Source organism: Brassica napus, chromosome A2, assembly GCF_020379485.1.
Source record: "Brassica napus cultivar Da-Ae chromosome A2, Da-Ae, whole genome shotgun sequence".
In the NCBI taxonomy this organism is placed as follows: domain Eukaryota; kingdom Viridiplantae; phylum Streptophyta; class Magnoliopsida; order Brassicales; family Brassicaceae; genus Brassica; species Brassica napus.
This window is the reverse complement of record NC_063435.1, coordinates 11427673-11448214: the sequence shown is the minus strand read 5'-3', so window position 1 is coordinate 11448214 and position 20542 is coordinate 11427673. Positions and strand designations below refer to the sequence as shown.

Here is a 20542-nt window from a genome sequence, read left to right as displayed (position 1 = left end):
TAACGTTAAACGATTCTTTTAAAATGATAAATTAAATTTAATTATTTTAATATATAATTATAATTTTTTGATCATGTATACTATATTTGCTGACGAATTGATCATGTGTGTATGGTAAGGTACATTAGTACGTTTCTTTTCCTAATTTATATGATATTAATTATACTTCCAGTAATTTCATAAATTACAGATAATGTAGATGCCTCGCAAGTGTTCTTTTTAAAATCATAAAGACATATCAAAACCTCACTTTTGTTGTTAACCAGATTAGCAAATGTTTAGGGGAACGTATGAACCATATAAACGACACATTCGATACAATAATGGCTATTTAAGTGGTCCCTAATCCATTTTATAACTATGCAAATGGTAATAACGCGTATTGCATGCGTGTATGAGTGAAGTCGCCACAAACACTCTGATTACTGTTAAATTTAATTAGTCTCGATTATGCTAAAGATACTATAGTTATTTAAAGGGTGAACGATCTATTTCCCTACAAGAACTATCGTATAGCATCAGATTTCCACCAAACTATGATTTCGTGCTAAAACTCCATGAATTTAAAGTTGTAAACTTATTTCTCTCATGATTATAAGTTGTAAATTGATTTCTCCCCAAACCGATAGTTTGAAACTTAATTATTCATAAACTATGGTTTTAATCGGTTAACTATTAACCGACCAATTAAACTAATGAAAATCTCGAACTAATTTTTTATTTAAAAAAAAAACTGATTCACACACCAAAAAAAAAAAGTAATTCCCAGAATTTTTTTTTATCAACATTTGTACATTCTCCTTCGATCTCAATCACACGTATTAAAGCTATGTACTTGTGTTTTCTAAACAAAGCATCACTATTTTTTTAAGCTTCTCTGAACTGTGGGAGGAGGTGAGTTTGAAGGCGGTGGATAAGTGGTGAACTGCTACATGTGAGTTATTCCTCGCAAATTGTGGAGGGAGGAGGGCGAGTGGTGACTGTGAGACTAAGCAAAATTAAGAAGTCGTTGGTGTTGCTCGGAAGCTATGTCTGATCGGTGTTGAGAGAGATATGGACACGATTTAGACAAACAATTTTTTGATGATGAATCGTTTTAAAAAAATAAAATTAAAAATAAAGTTTTTTTGGGTTTAATTAGTTTAAAATTGGTGGGTTAATAGTAAACCGATTAAAACCATGGTCTATGGACAATTAAGTTTCAAACTATAAATTTGGGGAGAAATCAATTTACAAATTATAATTTGGAGAGAAATAAGTTAACAACTTTAAATTCATGGAGTTTTAACACGAAATCATAGTTTGGTGGAGATCTGATGCTATACGATAATTCTCGTGGAGAAATAGATCGTTCACCCTTATTTAAATAATACTAAAATCAAAGGATATCAAAGAGGAGAAGGCGAGAGAAGAAGTTGAAGTAAAAGAGTAAAACCAATTGTTTCATGGAGACAACAAAGATAGGCATGTTTCCTGAAATGACGTCAGTTCATTTGGTAACAAGAAACGCTATTTACACCCTAAAAACCATGAAACGCTATTGGTTTTTAACCCCCTTTACTTTACATACGTGTGGGTATTGTTATTTGGTACTATTGTATATACACATTAGTTATACGTATTCAGATTCAATACTCAATGGGGTATGATACTGTAACAATCCAACATGCGGATATCTGCTGGCCCTACAGAGTATCGACCCTAATCTTTTACATGTGAACCTCTCACAGTCATACATATATGTTATTGGTGCGCACGGCGTTTCTCGAACCCACCTTCACCATTTAACAATCCTCCCACATGACAAGCTGTCACCAATTGAATTGCAGATCAATTAGTCCTGTAGAAGGGTTGTTAAAAGGTAAAGTCTTGGGTTAGAGGAACGTCAAGTGCACCAATAACCTATATGTATAACTACGAGGGACTCACATGTGAGAGTTAGGGTCGATGCTCTGCAGAGCCAGTCGGGTTCCACAGAACGGATTGTTACAGATACACTCCGATTACTGTTTAACTTAATCGTAGTGTATTTGGTACGGGCAATGGAATATGTCGTATATATAAATATATAATATAACAAAATGATAGATATGTATATAATATAACAAAATGATAGATATGTAATGTGCACAAAAAAGATAGATATGTAGAATCGATTCAAGTATTTGTTATTATTAAATACACAAATGTTTAATCAGATATGATGGTCCAGTGGTAGGCGGAGTTTGAGAAGTTAAGTGACCTGAGTTCGAGACAACATCATGATACTAAACATGTATAGTCATGCGTTTGAACCATTAACTGATCTGTTTGTTCTCAGAAAAAAAATAACAGGACCCTGATGGACCTTTTATTCATCATATATTATTTTACCACAAATCAAAATAATATTTATCGACAGCCCAAATTACAATTATAATCTCAATTGTTTTTTGTTGGTAATTTTTTCTAGCGTTTAGAAAATCATTTAAGAATCTATATTACATATTGTTAATAGAAAGCTTCTAAAATTGTGTAAAAATATTTAATTCAGTAGAGTAATATAGATGTTGTCACTGTAAATCAGTAATTTTTTGCATATTATTATTTAGTATATAATAAACATTTTAATATAACTAATATATTATGACGAATATATGATACAAACGTCAATTATAAACACGAAATAATACGATCACCATAAATATTTTAAAATATGTTTTGTAAATATAATAATATGTAATTTATATTATGTTCACTACAAGAAAACATCGGGACACTGAGGGAAAAAATCGTCGGTATATCGTCGGAATAACGCTATTCCGAGGACATACCGACGAAAAAAGTCCTCGGAAATATCTCCTCGGAAATTCATACATCCTCGGAATTCCGTCGGAAATTTCCGACGGAATTCCGAGGAAAACAAATTCCGAGGAAATTAAAGTCCGAGGACACAATGTTCGTCGGAAGGTTCTTCGGAATATACTGAGGAAATTCCGATGGTCCAATCCTCGGAAGTTTCGACGAAATATTCCTCGGAATGTTTATCGGAAAATTCCGAGGAAATTTCTTCCCTCAGAATTTTCCGAGGAAGGCTTTTCCCTCGGAAATTTCCGAGGAACGTCGAGCCCTCGGAAAAATTCCGAGGAACAGTCTTCCCTCGGAAAATTCCGAGGAACTTAACGTTCGTCGGAATTTTCCGAGGAACTCCTTTCCCTCGGAATTTTGAAAAAATTTATTTTTTAAAAAAAAAATTTTTTTAAAAAATTTAAATAAAATTTAAATTCAAAAATTTAAAATTAAAATTAAAATTGAATAAAACATAAAACATTAAAACATAGTAGATAATATTCAAATTTAAATAAAACATTCAGAGTTTTTGGTAAAAAAAAAAAAAACTACTGGTCTGGAATGTTCGGGAACACGTCGTTCGGATACATCCTCTTCATCATCTCCATCATCTGTTCGTTCAGCCTCTTCTGGGTCTCATAGCCCGCCTGTTGAGCTGCCATCTGGGTCTCCAACGCAGATATCCGATCATCCTTGTCCTTCAGCTGAGCCGTAAGAACTTCTGGATCAACATATGCCGGTGGTGCAGAAGAAGGAGCAGCCGACCGGGAGCAACGACCCAAACCGACCAAACGTCCCTTCTTCTTTGGAACCGACTGAAATATAAATAACCAAATTTAGATAATATAAATTGATGATAAAATAAAAATCAAGAAATAATTAAATTGAACTTTAAAAAAAAAAAACTTACCGATTCAACGATTTCGTTGATTCGAACCCGGGATAAGTTGGTCGAGGCCGTCGAATCGTCATCATCGGTTTGAAGCTGAGACACTTCGTCATACACCTGAGTTTGGACCAGGTCGACCACGTCCCTCACAAGACCATCATCAATCTGGCCGGTCTTCTTGTTGGTATACGCCCTTTTCATAAGGGCGAGATCATCAACCGGGTCGCCCTCATTTTCTTCCGCTTTCAAAAAAAAAAATTAAACAAACATTAGAAATTTGAAAAAAATGCAAAAAAAATAAAATTCTGAAACTTAAATAATTGAAGAAAAAGCGGTTGAACTTACCATGCGATCCGCCAGAGTGGCAATAGATTGAGCACCCAAGTTATGCTTGTAGATGCCCTTTCTTTACGGTCGCTCCCGCGGTTGTTGGAGTTGGTGGAAGAAGTTTCTTTCGTCTCTTCTTTATCCCAATGCGCACACAACTCCTTCCAGACCGTGTCGTTCATCGACTTTGGGACCTTTTAATTTTAAAAAAAAAAGTTTAATAATTTAAAAAATAGTTTAATAAATTAAAAATTGTTAATAAATTAAAAACTACCTTGTTTACTTCCCACTTCTTCTTCCACTCGTACATCTGCTTCTCATAGTTGTCCATAACTTTATGGACAAAATGGTGATAGATAGAGAGCGTATCATCGGAATTCCAGTTGAATTCTTGCTGAAATAGTTTAAAAATAAGTTTTAATAAATAAAAAATAGTTTAATAATTAAAAAAATAGTTTAATAATTAAAAAAATAGTTTTAATAATATTTAAAACGTTTAATAAATATAGAAAATAGTTTAATAATTACAAAAAATAGTTTTAATAATATTTAAAATGTCTAATAAATATAGAAAATAGTTTAATAATTACAAAAAATAGTTTTAATAAATAAAAAAATATAAGTTAAAAATTTGAATACTTACCGCAAACTCACGAAACCACAGATGCTGCTTCTCGATAGGGAAGTGAGTGAAAGTCGGATGTCCCCTGTCGAGGGCCGAGTACATCATACGGTTGATCCATGCGCTGATCCCGTTCCCGGATAGGTTGAACCTAATAAAAAAACAAATTATTAATAAAAAAACAGTTTAAATAAAAAATAGTTAAAAAAATAAAAGTTAAATTACCATGTTTGACCATGTCCATGTGGATACTCATTGAGATAGGGAAGATGGTAACGACCGGGCTGTCGAACCAACTCCGCAACACTCATCACTACCGGAGGACCCGGAGGAGCAGGAACGGGTGCAGCAGCGGGAGCTGGAGCAGCAGGAGCGAGTAATGGAGAGGGAGATTTATGGTAGGAGCTGTGGGGCGAAACGGAATCCTGAACATGGCTGGAAGAACCCCGAGACTGGCTCCCCATACCACCCCGGCTACGACGCTGGCGAGACCGGATCTGATCATCATTAGACCTGTAAATTAAAAAAAAAAAATTTAAAAATTAGTTCTAATAATTTTAATTAAAAAAATAGTTTAAATAAAAAATAGTTAAAAAAATAGTTTTTAATCACAAAAATATAAATAGTTTAATAATTAATAAAAAAAGTTTTAATAAATAAAAAATAGTTTAAAAATTTTAAAAATAGTTTAAATAAATCCCAAAAACATTTAATAATTACGAAAAATAGTTTTAAAAAATATTTAAAATGTTAAATAATTACGAAAAATAGTTTTTAAAAATATTTAAAATGTTAAATAATTACAAAAAATAGTTTTCATAATATTAAAAATGTTTAATAAATTTATATTTTATATATAAAATACATAAAACGATTTATAACCACAAAAAATGATTTATATTTTAAAAAAAAACTATTTATAACCACAAAAAAAGTTTTATAGATTTTAAAAATGTTTAATAAATATATAAATGAATTTAAAATGCAAAAAATAGATTTTATATACAAAAAACGTTTTCAATATATATATATATAATTACAAATTCGATTTTTATAACCACAAAATTAATAAAAACTAAAACAAAAATTCAAATCAAGTGAAATACATAATCAAACTCGATTTTACACAAATCTACCATTCACCCTAACAAAATCTATAAATCTCATTCCAAAATCATCAAATCTACTTAAAAACCATACAAATCTAACCTAAAAGAGTGGGATAGGGTTCTTACATGATTATGGGGGAGGATTAGGGGAGATTCGCCGGAAATCGCGAGAGAGAACGGTCGAGGCGCCGGAAATCGCGAGAGGGAGGGAAGGAGGCGCCGGAGAGAAAGAGAGAAATGGGGAAGAAGATCGGGCTCGCCCTAATATTATGAGGCGTCCGACGGAAACTATCTGTCGGAATTTCCTCGGATATATTTTATATTTCCGTCGGAATTTCCTCGGAATTCTTTGATTCAATTTTCGCGAAATATTTAGCGGCTTGGTTTACCCGGTTAAATGAAAATATTCCGAGGAACCAGGATTCCTCGGAATACCCTCGGTAATTACCGAGGAAATTCTGAGGAACCAGGGTTTAGGGTTTTAAAACATCGATTATTTTCGCCGTATTTCATTTCTTATACAATTATAATGCATACCATTGAGGATTCTTTGTATAGATGATCATAAACCATGAAGTAACACAATTTCAAAAATAATTGTAAGTATTCCCTTTACCGTTTATTAAAGTGTATAAGTGTTTCTCTTATGTTGTGTGGTTTTCGTTCATGGAATCGTAAAAGTGTTTGTTATTGGATAAAACACCAAAGTTCCTAGTTCCAAACATCATAATCTGGTTAAGACACTTAATGAAGGTTATATACGTGTTATTCAATCCGTAAAACGTTGTTTTCGGTTTAAAACCCCAAGTTCCTCGGAATTTCCTCGGAAATTTCCGAGGGAATTCCGAGGAAATAATTATCTTCGTCGGGATTTCCTCGGAAAATTCCGAGGAGATTCCGAGGAAAAAGAATCTATAATCAAATCCCCATGTTCCTCGGGATTTCCTCAGAAATTTCCGAGGAAATTCCGAGGAATTCTTTACTTAGTCAGAATTTCCTCGGAAACTTCCGAGGAGATTCCGAGGAAAAGGAATCTATAATCAAGTCCCTAAATCGAGAAGATCTATTCCGAAAAAATTCCGAGGAAAACCTATCTGTCCTCGGAATTTCCTCGGTATTTATATTTAAAAAAAAAAAAAAAGGTCGACGCTAGTCTGTTTCCGAGTCGTCATCACCAGATGAATCTGAATCTGGATCTTGGTGAAACTCTCCAATCACTGGTTCATCCTCTACGTGAACGGCGGCTTCCTCTCCGAAGTCGGTTAAATCGACTACAAGGCCAACTCCACCTAAATCTTCTGCTGCACTTAAGTTGCCGGATGTGCTTGGTTGTAGTGGGTCTTCCAGCTCAGAACATCCCTGAACTCGGCCTCTCGGGTTGAGTCTTGTAACAGTAACCCATGGATCATCTCTGTTCCTTACCCGGGGGTACTTGATATAACAAACCTGATCGGCCTGAGAAGCAAGAATGAAAGGATCATAATATTGCAGCTTTCGTCTTGAATTTACTGATGTAACACCAAATGCATCTGTTCTCACACCTCGATCTGGAGTGTTGTCGTGCCAATCACAATAGAAAACAGTACAGCGCAATCCAACCATGCCCAAATACTTGATTTCCAAAATCTCATTTATGTGTCCGTAGTATACATCATCTCCTGATGCAGAACAAACACCAGCATCGTAAGTCGTACTCGAACGTCTCCTCTTCTGAGTTGTGAATGCATATCCTCGAGTACAAAATCTCGGATATGACTTCACAACAAAGTTTGGTCCAACGACCATCTCGCGTATCCAATCGTCAAATGTTTCACCTCTTGCCAAACCATCACTCACATAAGTAAACATCCATCCACCAAATTCTCTCTGCTTCATTTCTTCTAGTTCGTCCTCTGTGGCGTATCTATATTCGAACCGCTTTTCTGCCATGAAAATCCTTTCATATTGAAGAACATCTTCGCAGTTGGTGAGTAAATATGTTTGCAAATGACTGCGCTCCTGATCAGTAAGTCGACGGTCCTTTGGTTTTCCGCTAAGTCGTCCAACGTCTGTGAAAATGTCTGGAACCTTCCAATGATATGTTGCCCGTTCGCCTCTATCATCATGCCGAGCAGGTCTTCTGTTTTTGGTCTGAACTTCTGCTGGAAAGTAGTACTCGGCAAAGTTTGAAGTTTCTTCATTGATCATCTGTGCGACTATAGACCCTTCCACCCTACTTAAATTTTTTACCATCTTCTTCAAATGGAACATATACCGCTCATACAGATACATCCATCTATACTGCACAGGACCACCAAGTTCCAATTCTCTTACCAGGTGAATAACAAGATGCTCCATAACATCAAAAAATGAGGGAGGAAATATCTTCTCAAGGTTGCACTGAATCACAGCTATGTTAGTCTTCAAATTTTCAATACCTTCAAGAGTCACTGATCTTGTGCATAAATCGCGGAAGAAACCACTTATCCCTGCAATTGCTTCATGAACATTTCGTGGTAATAGTTCCTTGAAGGCAAACGGAAGGAGGCGCTGCATCATTACATGGCAATCATGGCTTTTCAAGCCAGTAAACTTTCCTTCCTTTCTGTCGATACAGTTACGCAAATTAGATGCGTAACCGTCTGGAAATTCCACATCGTTTGAAATCCAATCAAAGAACGCATCCTTTCCCGCTGCATCAAGTCGGTATATGGGAAAAGGAGCCCTACCACTCTCATCAACATGAAGTTCTGAACGATCACATATATCGACTAAATCCAGTCTTGACTTCAAATTATCCTTTGTTTTACCTTGAACATTAAGGATCGTGTTCATGAGATTGTCAAAAAAGTTCTTCTCAATATGCATGACATCTAAATTATGCCTTAGTAGATGATCCTCCCAGTATGGCAGATCCCAAAAAATACTTTTTTTGTGCCAGTTATGTAGGTTTCCAACACCATCTACCGGAAAACGCTCATGTCCACCGACGTCTGGCGTCCTTTCTGCACCAAAATCTCTAAGTTGTGTCTTCAAATCTTTCCCACGAATTTCCGGAGGTGGACTGTCAAACACCCTCTTGTTCTTCGTAAACAAATTCCTACTTCTACGATATGGATGATCTGGTGGTAGAAATCTCCTGTGACAGTCAAACCAACACGTTTTCCTTCCGTGTTTTAGTTGGAAAGCATCAGTGTTATCTTGACAATATGGACATGATAGCCTTCCATGCGTTGTCCATCCAGATAACATACCATATGCTGGAAAATCACTTATTGTCCACATTAGTACTGCCCGCATTTGAAAGTTTTCTTTACACGAAACATCGTATGTTTCAGCACCTTGAGCCCATAGTTGTTGCAACTCATATATTAGTGGCTGAAGAAACACATCAAATGATCTCTTAGGATGCTCTGCGACGAGAATCGAGAGAAACAAAAACTCTCGTCGCAAGCACAAGTTTGGGGGTAGGTTGTATGGTGTAAGAATGACTGGCCATAGAGAATACTGTCTTCCACTCTTGCCAAACGGGCTGAAACCATCAGTACATAATCCAAGGTAGACATTTCTTCTCTCATATGCAAAGTCGGGATATTTTGATTGGAAATGCTTCCACGCTTTTGCATCTGAAGGATGTCTGATCTCACCATCTGTTGAGTGCTCTGCATGCCATCTCATTGGTTGCGCTGTGCGTTCAGACAGATACAGCCTCTGCAACCTTTCCGTCAAAGGCAAATACCACATCCTTTTATATGGTACTGGAACTCTTCCACTCGTATCTTTATAACGAGGCTTCCCACAAAATTTGCATGAAACCCGCTGTTCATCCGCCCTCCAATAAATCATGCAGTTGTCTCTGCATACATCTATTACCTGATACGATAAACCAAGACCAGCTACGAGTTTCTGAACCTCGTAGTATGAGCCAGGAGCTACATTATCTTCGGGTAGAATACCTTTTACATAATCAGCAATCGCATCCACACAGTCTTCAGCCAAATTATAATCCGTCTTAATGCCCATCAATCTTGTAGCAGATGATAAAGCTGAATGACCATCTCTGCAACCTTCGTACAATGGTTGCTTTCCAGCATCCAACATATCATAAAATCTCCTAGCTTCGGCATTGGGTAAATCTTCCCCTCTAAAATGATCATTTACCATCTGCTCAGTACCTACACCGTAATCTACATCCGTTCTAATTGGATCTTCTAATCTAACCGCTGGCTGAGGTTCGCTAGTACTACCATGTTCATAATCAGTTTCTCCATGATGATACCAAATTTTGTAACTTCGTGTAAACCCACTCAAATATAGATGAGTCCAAACATCCCATTGTTTAATAACTTTTTTATTTTTACTATTAGAGCAAGGACATCTTAACATACCTGTTTTTGCTTCCGGTTGTCGGTGAACTAACCCCATGAATTCGGTTATACCTTGTTGGTATTCTTCCGTAAGCAATCTCGTGTTCGGATCTAAATGAGGTCGATCGATCCAAGAACGAAAATAATTTGAAGAAGACATGTTTTTTTATGAATGAAATTCGTGTGTAAAGAAAGTGAGAGGGAGGATGAAGATATGGAGTGAATGAAGAGGAAGAGGGGTACTTGTATTTATAGTTGAAATCCTGCCGACGGACCGAGGAAATTCCGACGGAATTCCGATGCAAACGGCTAGTTCGTCGGAATTTCCTCGGAATTTTTAAAATCCCCCAACGGCTCTCTAACGGCTCTCTAACGTCTATAATATTTCCTCGGAATTCATCGGTTTTTTCCGAGGAATACTAGTTTCCTCGGTATTCCGTCGGAATATTCCGACGAGATGAATTTTCCTTGGAATTTCGTCGGAATATTCCGAGGAAATTCCGAGGAAGCCAAATTTTGTGTTTCCTCGGAATTGCCTCGGACATTCCTCGGTATATTCCGAGGAATTCATTTTCCGTCGGAACGTCCGTCAGAATACCGATGTTTTCTTGTAGTGGTTGAAACATCAAAAATACATAACAGTTGAAATGAGAAACAAATAAAAAGTGAACATAAAAAAAAATTACTATCTGCACTCAAAAGCTAATATAACTTTATAATACAAACCTGGCATCATCGAAAGCGTAATATATAGGATTAGTTTGCCATCAAAAATATGATTAGATAAAATAAGTTATATACATTATTTGCTGGAAGATAGAGATACAATATTAGATCAAAAAAAGAAAAAGTGTACAGACAGACTATGATCTTAGAATTCCAGAGGACAAGGGGGCAATGGCATGAGTTCTTCGTGGGGTCTGCCCTTTAAAATTTCACCCTTTCTTTTTGTCTCTTTCCCTTTTAGAATTTTGATAATTTCATATTAGCCTTACAATAATAATGAACATGTCAGAAATTACGTGTGGATCAAAAAAATTAAAGTGCAATTTTAAGAACACGTTTCACAATTTAAGGCCACAAACTAGAACGAATGGATGTTTTGTTTTGAAAGAATTAAAACAAATGATGTTCAATAAAATATTTTATGCTGTTTGATTTATACGGTAACTAACTAAAGAAGACACCGAAAGCTATTTTTAATTTATACTTGGGAAATTGCACGCCATCTGCTACATTTTTTTTATTAACTAAGAGGAGTTTGGCCTTTGGATCCTAGTCTTTTCCATTGTCCGGAATAAGCCTTTACTGATATTATTGATGGCGTAAAACATTCTTCTCACCGGTTTTCAAATCAGGAGAACAACAACACTAACGCTTGCTTCAAATTAACTGGCCCTACCATGTCCGATAGTATCACATTTTTATTCATTAGATTTTTTCTAAGATTTATAAGTTCTTATCATCTTACAATAACGTACCTTCATTCGCCGAGGCTGAGTTGTCATACTGAAATAACAGACTGGAAGAAAGAAGGCCATCTACACATCAACTAAACCATTGATTAATCTATATTTTATTTCAAGTAATAATATTATAAATTTTCCAAGTGGTAACGGCTTTATTTGGTTTAAAACTTATATGGCAATCTCTGCTACTAATTCGAAAATTAAGCCAATTTATGCACATACATAACCGTATATATCTCATATGATCACACAAAAAAAGGATACAGATCACACAAATAACAAAATGTGTAGAAGCCTCTATATATTCGTGTCAACATAGTAACCACTCAATGACAAAACTAATGCTTATCTTGGGATTCGATCTAACTTTTATATCCTTTTATAGATAGTCGAAAATTGGTAAAAAGAGATCTGAGACGGTATATGATCATACGAAATGCCGCTATATTCAAAGCCGTGACGTTCTCTCCTATACAAAATAAATTTTTATAATATAGTTAAGCATTTTATAATATTAACTAAGCTATATACAAATTAAATATGCTCGGAAAAATGTTTCGTTGGACCACGATCGTTTGCATGGAGATATGAGCCGTACGTCGTGAGGTCTATCTATAAAGAAGAGTGTGAGAATTGAACAGAAGTTAACCAATCAAATCCAGAGTTCATTAGAAAAAAAAAATTATTCCTGCTTTATTTTTTGAAGAAATAAGGCCGTCAATTTTGGAACTTGAACCATCAAATTCATCAAAAACATTCAAAGATCTTAGTTTTGATTTTCTACGTGTATTTAAGCTTCTTGATTCAGCAAGAACAGGAGTTATTTCATTTCTTTTTTCACCTCTTCCTCTTCTTCTTCGTCGGGGTCAGTAAGACATGAAGGTTCGTTTCATCACACTCATATTCATTGATTTATTAGACGGTGTCTGAAAATGAACATAAGAACATCATCATTTATGGGTTTTTCAACAAAATTTTCACAGTTTAAACAATAAAATAAATGAAAAAGAAGAAGCTGAGAAAACCAGAATTGTAGAAAGAAAAGTCTCTTATAGACTTACGGAAAATGTTGAGAATTGGTTTGCAATGTATCACCTTATTAGTGGTTGAACTTTTTTGTAATTATTTAAAATTTTATTACTAAATTATATAAATATTAATTGATGAGAAACCATGGTTAAAAAACTTGTTGATGCGCTAAGTACCCATAAATGTTTTTTGTTGCTTTTTCAGCTCTTTGGGTGGATGCATAATAAGCTACATGGTAAACAAGCGAATACTCATAGACCAAGAACATCATCTGCTTGTTCTCGTAAGTTAAAGATCACATAAATTATAATCTAATGTCTGACTTATACGTTGAAACAAACACCTTTTAAATAACCAAAGTAGTTGTCTACTTGGATATGTGCAAAGCAACCCCTCCTAATTAAGTGGCTCTCTGATCATTTTTGTTTGCCTTATGTTTCATACAGATCAATCACGAGAAGAGTTCAGTGATTGGCCTCACGGATTACTTGCCATTGGAACGTTCGGTACCTTGATCAAAGATCAAACCCCAATACATGTTGTTCAAGAAGTGATTCAAGAAGAGAAGACTTCTAACATGCACGTGGAAGGTAAAGCGCAAGATAGAAATCACGATCTTTCTTTATCCGATGATCTTGAAGATTTTACTCCCGAGGAAGTTGGGAAACTACAAAATGAGCTGACGAAGCTCTTGACAAGAAAGAACAAGAAGAGGAAGTCTGATGTGAACAAAGAACTTGAGAATCTTCCTTTGGATAGATTCTTGAATTGTCCTTCGAGTTTTGAAGTCGATAGACGAATCAGCAACGCGTTTTCAGGTGGTGGAGATTCTGATGAGAACCAAGAAGACATTGAGCGTGCGATTAGTACTATTTTGGGGAGATGCAAAGCTATTTCTACAGGGAGTAAAAGTAAGATGAAGGCTAAGAGAGATTGGAGCAAAACCTCTGTTTCTTATCTCCTCAAGAAGATGTTTGTATGTACAGAGGGGCACTCTCCTCTTCCTAACCCTGGCTTGAGAGACACGTTTCAAGAATCGAGAATGGAGAAGGTACAACTTAATCTCCTAACACCATTTCGGATACTAGTTAAAGTGTTTTGTTCATGTACCTTATTGCTTTTACATGATATATACAGTTTCTGAGAGTAATGCTACTCAAGAAGATTAATACTCGAGCTTGTCCAAAGGAAACATCAACGTGTAGATACGTGCAAGACAGGCAACAACTTTCATTAAAGAATAAGGAAGAAGAAGGAAGAAGTAGTAGCGATGGGAGTACATGGGTCAAAACAGATTCTGACTGTGAGTTTAAAATCTTTTTATTTCTTTTCAAAACAAAAGAAGTCGTCCATGAACTAATTCTATTTTCATCATCTTCTTTTTGGTTGCAGTCATTGTTCTTGAGATCTGATTCACTTTACCCCTACTCAGATTCTTACAGGAAAGTACAGGTAATATAGTTAATTTGAACAATGAATCTCAACCTCATTAATTTTGCATCTTTTAATGCTAAATCTGATGTTAGATCTTATGTCTTTGCAGATAGAGAATATTCATTGATATCAAGACAAAGAAAAATCAGAAAGAAGTGATCAATCGATTTTCTTTTTCTTTTTGATTAATTTTTTGGGTATCATCTATATGTAGATCCCATAAGTGTCCTTTTTTGCATGTTTGTGTTCATAAAAAACAAACATGTTCAGGAAATTCAAACATAGAATACAGTACGTGAGACCATCTCCAACGGTTTAATCTATTTTTCTTTTAAAATAGAATAATTCTATAATAGAGTTGGATATTGCTTCACTGGTATTTTATTTTAGAGTAAAAAATGGAGTTATTAACAAAAAAAAAGTGTTTATTCTATTATAGAGTAGAAAATAGAGTATCAATGGAGCATTTTTATTCTAAACTCTATTTTAAAGTGAAAAAAGAGTGGAGTTGGAGATGCTCTGAGATATGCGTACATACATGTGTGCAAAGAAAGAATTTTACTCCCTCTGTTCCTGAAAGTAAAATTTTCTAGATTTATTTTTTGTTCCAAAATTATAGATTTTCTAAAATTTGAAAGTACTTTTAGTAGTTAATATTGAAAATTGTATACTTTTAAGAAATATTAATTGAAAATATTTGAATTGGTTGAATAATATTGAGTTAATGAGTTATATTTATTGGAAAATGTATAGTAAAATAAATAATAAATTCAATTGTAAAAAATTAATTCTTTCTTTAATATGTATGAATACTCTAGAAAATACTTATTTCGGGGAACTGAGGAATGAAGTATATATTTACACGTTTGGAGTATATTTTTCAGATGAATAACCTTATTTTATATTAAAAGAATTCCTCTCTTTCAACACTCTGTTCTGTCATTCTTCAGTCTTTAATGTATCCATGTTTTTTTCTTCTAACTCAGACAAGACAACTACAGATTGTCAGATTCAAATTAATGATTAATTTTCTGTGATATATTATCATATATATATATGTATATATATTTATCTAAGTCTTTTTCATCATTTTCTTGTTATATCCGTATATTCTAATAATTACGATTAAAATAATCAACAGTTAAAAATGAGTGGAAAACGTTAATTTTAAATGCCCACCGTTAGGTTTTCATTTATTTGTTAACAATTTACTATTTCGTTTTTAATTTTAGTCAATGACTAGTTATAAAATAATTATCCTCTTAAATGTTGATTTTAGAAATCCCTAGAAAGCTAACAAAAAAAAAATCTTGGAGTAATTTGAAAAGAAGTAGCAATTTGAAAAAATAATACAGTATTGATTTGGTATCTTATTTACACATTGTCTTTTTGCCGACGGCTACACATTCTCTCTCAGCTTTCATTTAAGAACACCTTTTTATTACTAGAACTACTGGGAACATACATTTTCAATGGTATCACTAATGGTTAAGATGATTTTACACTAAACTTAAATTGGAATACTTAAATATTTCATTTGGAACACTTTAAAATAAAAGAGGCAGCACGTAAGTGAACACATCACGGTAAATGTACTCCAGGGATTTATAAAATCAACATTTTCGAATTAAGCATATAGCTTTCGAAAAGGAGCAAAGAACAAATTGTTTCTCGTGGCGACACTAATGTAGCTTCGTCTTGACATTGTCTTCCAGTGTCTGTAAGCAATGGAGAGCTGAAAAGACGAAAAACATAAAAAAAATCCATGGCTAATCGTTTATAATAAATAGAGCACAAAAAAAAATCCATGGCAATATTTGGCTTAGTCTTCTGCAGACTGCAGAACATATGGTGTTAACATGCAAATGCACAGAAAATCACATTGTCAATCCGTGGCGGTGTTACACTTTCATTTAACTTGATTATGATCATTGCCAAAACTATTTGGACTCATGTATGTATTGTATTTAACCTTATTACATGGTAATATATTGTATTAGGAATCAAATTAGCTGAATTTTTTTTTCAAATACATTGACCTTGGTCCAGGCAATACAAGTTAATATTCACCTTTGTCATGCTATTATTTTTTTGTTTGTATACTATTAGCGTACAGAAAAAAAACTACATCGAGCATCCATCACATATATGCCCAAAACGTTAAAACAAACTTTTGTTACAAGTAACCTCGGCTATTTTTTTCATCATATATAAATTTAAAGAAAAGAGAATGAAAACAAAAAAATGGTGCTACATGAATCTAACGGTTGGAATTCATCGAATCCCAGAATCAACGGTGAAGCTAAGTTTCTATAGAAATGAAGTCGTCGCTAGAATCATCCATCGTTAGTTCCTCAACGACTTCAATCATACTCGGTCGCCGATCTGGATCTTCTCCGATACATCTCACACCGATCCGCAAAACATTCTCTATCTCATCCCACGCCATTTTATCACCGCGAGCGGCAGTTACAACCGTCGGATGAAGCAGATCCACGTCGGAGCCAATCCACTCCGCCAGATTCCCGCCACCGGCCGGATCCAATCCCCCGTATTGCGTCGGGGACTTCCCCGTCAAGATCTCAAACACCACGGCTCCGAAACTATAAACGTCGGATTTCGCAGAGACGGTTGCGTCGCGAGAGCTATACGCGGCGAGGGATTGGGATTGAGCGTCGGGGTTGATCAATCTCTGGAGTCCGAACTCGGAGATCAGCGGCTCGCCGTCTTCGGCGAGGAATACGTTGCTCGATTTTAGGTTTCCGTGAGGTAAGGTTAGAAACGATAACTCTCTGTGGAGGTAACACATCCCTCTCGCGATTCCTTGAATGATTTTAAACCGTGAAGGCCAGTTTAGTTGCGAATCCTCCTCGCTTTGATCGCTGCGTAATCGGTGAAGCAAGCTTAGATTAGGGATGAATTCGAATACTAGTAGCTTCTCGTCTCGCCTGGAATGGTAAGCCAGGGGCGTTAGTATGTTCTTGTGACGCAAGCTTCCTAGGTTTTTGATCTCTTGTGCGAATACGCCTATACTCACTTCATTCATCACTGTCACTCGCTTCACTACCACCTTGACTCCGCTCGCGATCACCGCCTTGTACGCGGATCCCACGCTTCCCCCGCTGTTAGGCTGGCCGTTGGGAGCTCCGAGGACGTGAGCTGATGATTTTAGTAACTCGTCTAAATCGAAAACACCTTTTTCTTTGTTCACCATCACCAAATCTGTCCTCAGTTCGCGGAAACTACTCGGCGTACCATGCTTCGACGCTCCAGTTCTTGATCCGTCAACAGTTACCTATCAAACCACATCAAGAATTATGTTTGTTTAATTTCAGATTTCTCTTAGATGTGTTTAAGCTGCGAAGTTGCCAGGTGATATATTAAGCAGCCTAAACATAGATCCAACGCGCTATTAAAGAAATGCTCTAAGCATAGATCCAACGGGATACTAAAGAAATGCACTTCTAGTATTGCTACTAACCTGAATTTGTTGATCCTCGTTGTTGTCTTGTTCAGAGGTACGAAGCATACTCGTCCTCCTCTTCTTTAGGAAGAATAAGAAGAATATGATAAGGATAAAAAGGATGCCTAGGGTACCGAATGCTATGTAGTATTTGCTCTTGTACTCATCTTTCTTGTCTCCGTCTGCTGAGATCGATGCAGTCGAAATTCCCGGCTGCGTGCAAGTTGTTGCTAGCTCTGCACCACAAAGGTCAGAATTTCCCGCGAAACTGCTCGCCTTGAATCTTGACAAACCGGGTGGGATTTCTCCGGTTAGCCGATTGTTTGAGAGATTGACATCAGCTAAACCCGGTTGGGTGAAATTCGGTATTATCCCAGTGAATTGATTGTTTTCGAGGTGTAGCTCCATCAGTTTTGGTAATGTAGTGGCCAGCGAGAGAGGGATGTGGCCTGAGAACTCGTTGTTCGACAGCCACAATTTCTTAAGGGAAAGCATTCTTGTGAAATAATCAGGAGGGATATCACCAGAGAACCGATTGTTTGATAAGTAAATCGATTTCAGAGCGGTTAATCGGTTAAACTCTGGTATTTTACCGGAGAAGGAGTTGTTCATTATGCTTATGGTGCGTAAACCGGGTAGGTCGACTAAGGGTGCAACGTCAATGTTTCCTGTGAGACCCAATTGTTCGATTTGGAGACCAAAAACAGAGTTTTTGTTGCATAGCAATCCGAACCATCGTTGTGTTCCTCCGCAAGGTTCTGAATCTAATGTCCAAGAATCGAGAGACTTGGTGTTTGTTAGTGATTCCTTGAATTTCAGCAATGCTTCTGCTTCGGTTAACGAGTTAGCAGAAAGTGCTGTGAGAGATAGCATGAGCGGCCAAATTAGCCAGGCCACGGCCATTTACTTAACAGGTGCTAGGCCGCCGGAATTCTAAAAAAGTTGTTTAATTTTTTCCGTAATAACCAAAATAGTTCTCCTTTTTTTTTTGCTGATGTGATTTACTAATTTTCTTTGTTCCTGTCTTGTTTCTCGCTCTGTCTTTTCTTTTTCTTTGTCATTTGTAATCCATTGAATGAGAGGGGATAAAGAGCTTATGGCGCGAATGGTCGTTGAAAGAGTCAAAATTGAGAATGGCAAAAGCAATTACGAAATACTAGATGCCTATGCATTTTAGTAGCCCATATGGCTACCATTTGATGTTAGTGTCCAAGCCCAAACTTGATCTAAGAAACTATAATCATATTGAAGTTTGGTTTTACAATTATTTTTTTTTAACTTTTTTGGAGAACTTGCATTTGTGTAAATAATAGTTTTGTTATACGTGCATTTCAAAATGCTAAATATTTAGTGCCCAGATTGTATTTTTAAAACAAAATTTAAATAAATAACTTGTTCAATGAATACTCGGGACCAGATTGTGTTTCAAAAACATGCTTTTCGTTTCTAACATTCCGTATGAAGCCTGTGAAGAAGTTCCAATTTTTTGTTGTTCACATTCAAAGTATCTGTCGGTGTCAGATTCGGTTTGCTTTATCACTAGCTGTAAGTTTGTAACGGACATTTTTGCAAAAAGAAAAAAAAGTTTGTAACGGACCTACTTCCATTGGGTAACGAACTAACGATGGAAACGCAAAGCTCTATTTCGCCGTCACACATTAATGCAAATGACTGTTTACATTATATTTCAACATATAACCATTTGCAACGTATATGAATGACGTAGCTATATATGAATGAAACGTCAAATGGACCAATGGTAACATTTACAAACATTGCTTATCAGACATCACATAAATTTGTATATTATACGATCTGCAGTCATTTTATTTATTTTTGGATTACCTTAGCTACAGGAGTGTAACATAGATAGGGATCGTCATGTAAAATATTGCTATGGTCTTGTGTAGCAAAAGAAGCACTGCTTGAATGCTTCTATATTGCATTGCATCACTAAAAACATATATTATGTTTATGTATATATTATTATATATAGACTCGAGATGTTGTTCAACTGTAGATGTGCATTATATGGTATACTCTTCAAAGTTCAAGGTATTGTATTCTCATTAAAAAATCTTGCAAGTTGTGTTGAATATGATTTTATTCTTCTTGGCACTATCGTCTACGACATTTGTTATATGATATTTTGACGTCTCATACATGTTAAATTCTTTAGTTTCTTGTTGTTGGTGCTGGAACTTATTTTAACGAAAATTCAACGCACACCTTCATTAAACAAAACGACTAAAATTTAACTTTGTCGTAGGATAACCTTAATTGAGCAAAAAAAAAAACATATTAGGATTTAGGACTAAGCAAAACTCTTGAGCAGATGAATTTTCTCAAAAACACATACATCAAACAGAAAGGTCTACATGTCAATTATTCAGATATCTCATTACACTCTTGATATACTAGTGAAATTGTAACTAATGCACGGTTGTGCTATGGTGAAAAAACGTTCACTTTTAGCAACAATTAGTGGTTTCTTACAAGAAATTGATTCTTTTGTGCTCTTAATTCGATTTACGTTGGAAAGATTGTTTTACATTACGTCATATAAGCGTCATATAAGGTATTGTTAGCAAGAGCTGATCCTCAACCTAAAGAGAGTCCCAGTTTAAAGAAAACAATAATTTTGGAAATAGTTGAAGCCTTTTTAAAAAATTTAAAATTAAAAAGGGGAAAAACGCAGATCATGGACCGATATGGGTCTACCGTAAGATTTTGACACGTGGTTGCATCCAGTCACAGAGCAGATCTTTCACGTGCCAAAAACTCTGTCGGGGATAAGTATTCGTCGATTTACAGAATACAAGTTCGACTGGTAACTAGTGGCAAATGGGTTCCACTATTGCATTTATAAACAGCCATCAGCCGACGCGGACTATGGCTTGTGTAACACCCTTGGTTATGTATTTAATAATGAAAATGCCACCACCAATATCGTAAATAGTAGTACTTTCGGGACCCGACGATTTGATGAGGACAATTCGTTAACGCCTTCCACTAACGTCGCCGT

General features: G+C 35.6%; 2 protein-coding genes across 2 annotated transcripts; one reads left to right on the top strand and one right to left on the bottom strand.

Moving 5' to 3' along the window:
* Positions 1-12225: 12225 nt before the first annotated feature.
* On the top strand, positions 12226-14328 carry LOC106448345 (protein LAZY 4-like). Its single transcript, XM_048757344.1, has 4 exons — positions 12226-12473; positions 12825-12903; positions 13067-13671; positions 13758-14328. Exons 1-4 carry the CDS (start codon positions 12468-12470, stop codon positions 14079-14081), a joined length of 1014 nt encoding a protein of 337 aa, XP_048613301.1. The 5' UTR covers positions 12226-12467; the 3' UTR covers positions 14082-14328.
* Positions 14329-16076: 1748 nt separating this feature from the next.
* Positions 16077-19665, bottom strand: LOC106446185 (pollen receptor-like kinase 3). The gene is made up of 2 exons (XM_013887879.3): positions 17536-19665; positions 16077-17349 (listed from the first exon to the last, which is right to left on the bottom strand). The coding sequence occupies exons 1-2, from the start codon at positions 18418-18420 to the stop codon at positions 16357-16359; spliced, it is 1878 nt and encodes a 625-aa protein (XP_013743333.2). The 5' UTR covers positions 18421-19665; the 3' UTR covers positions 16077-16356.
* Between the last annotated feature and the right edge of the window lie 877 nt (positions 19666-20542).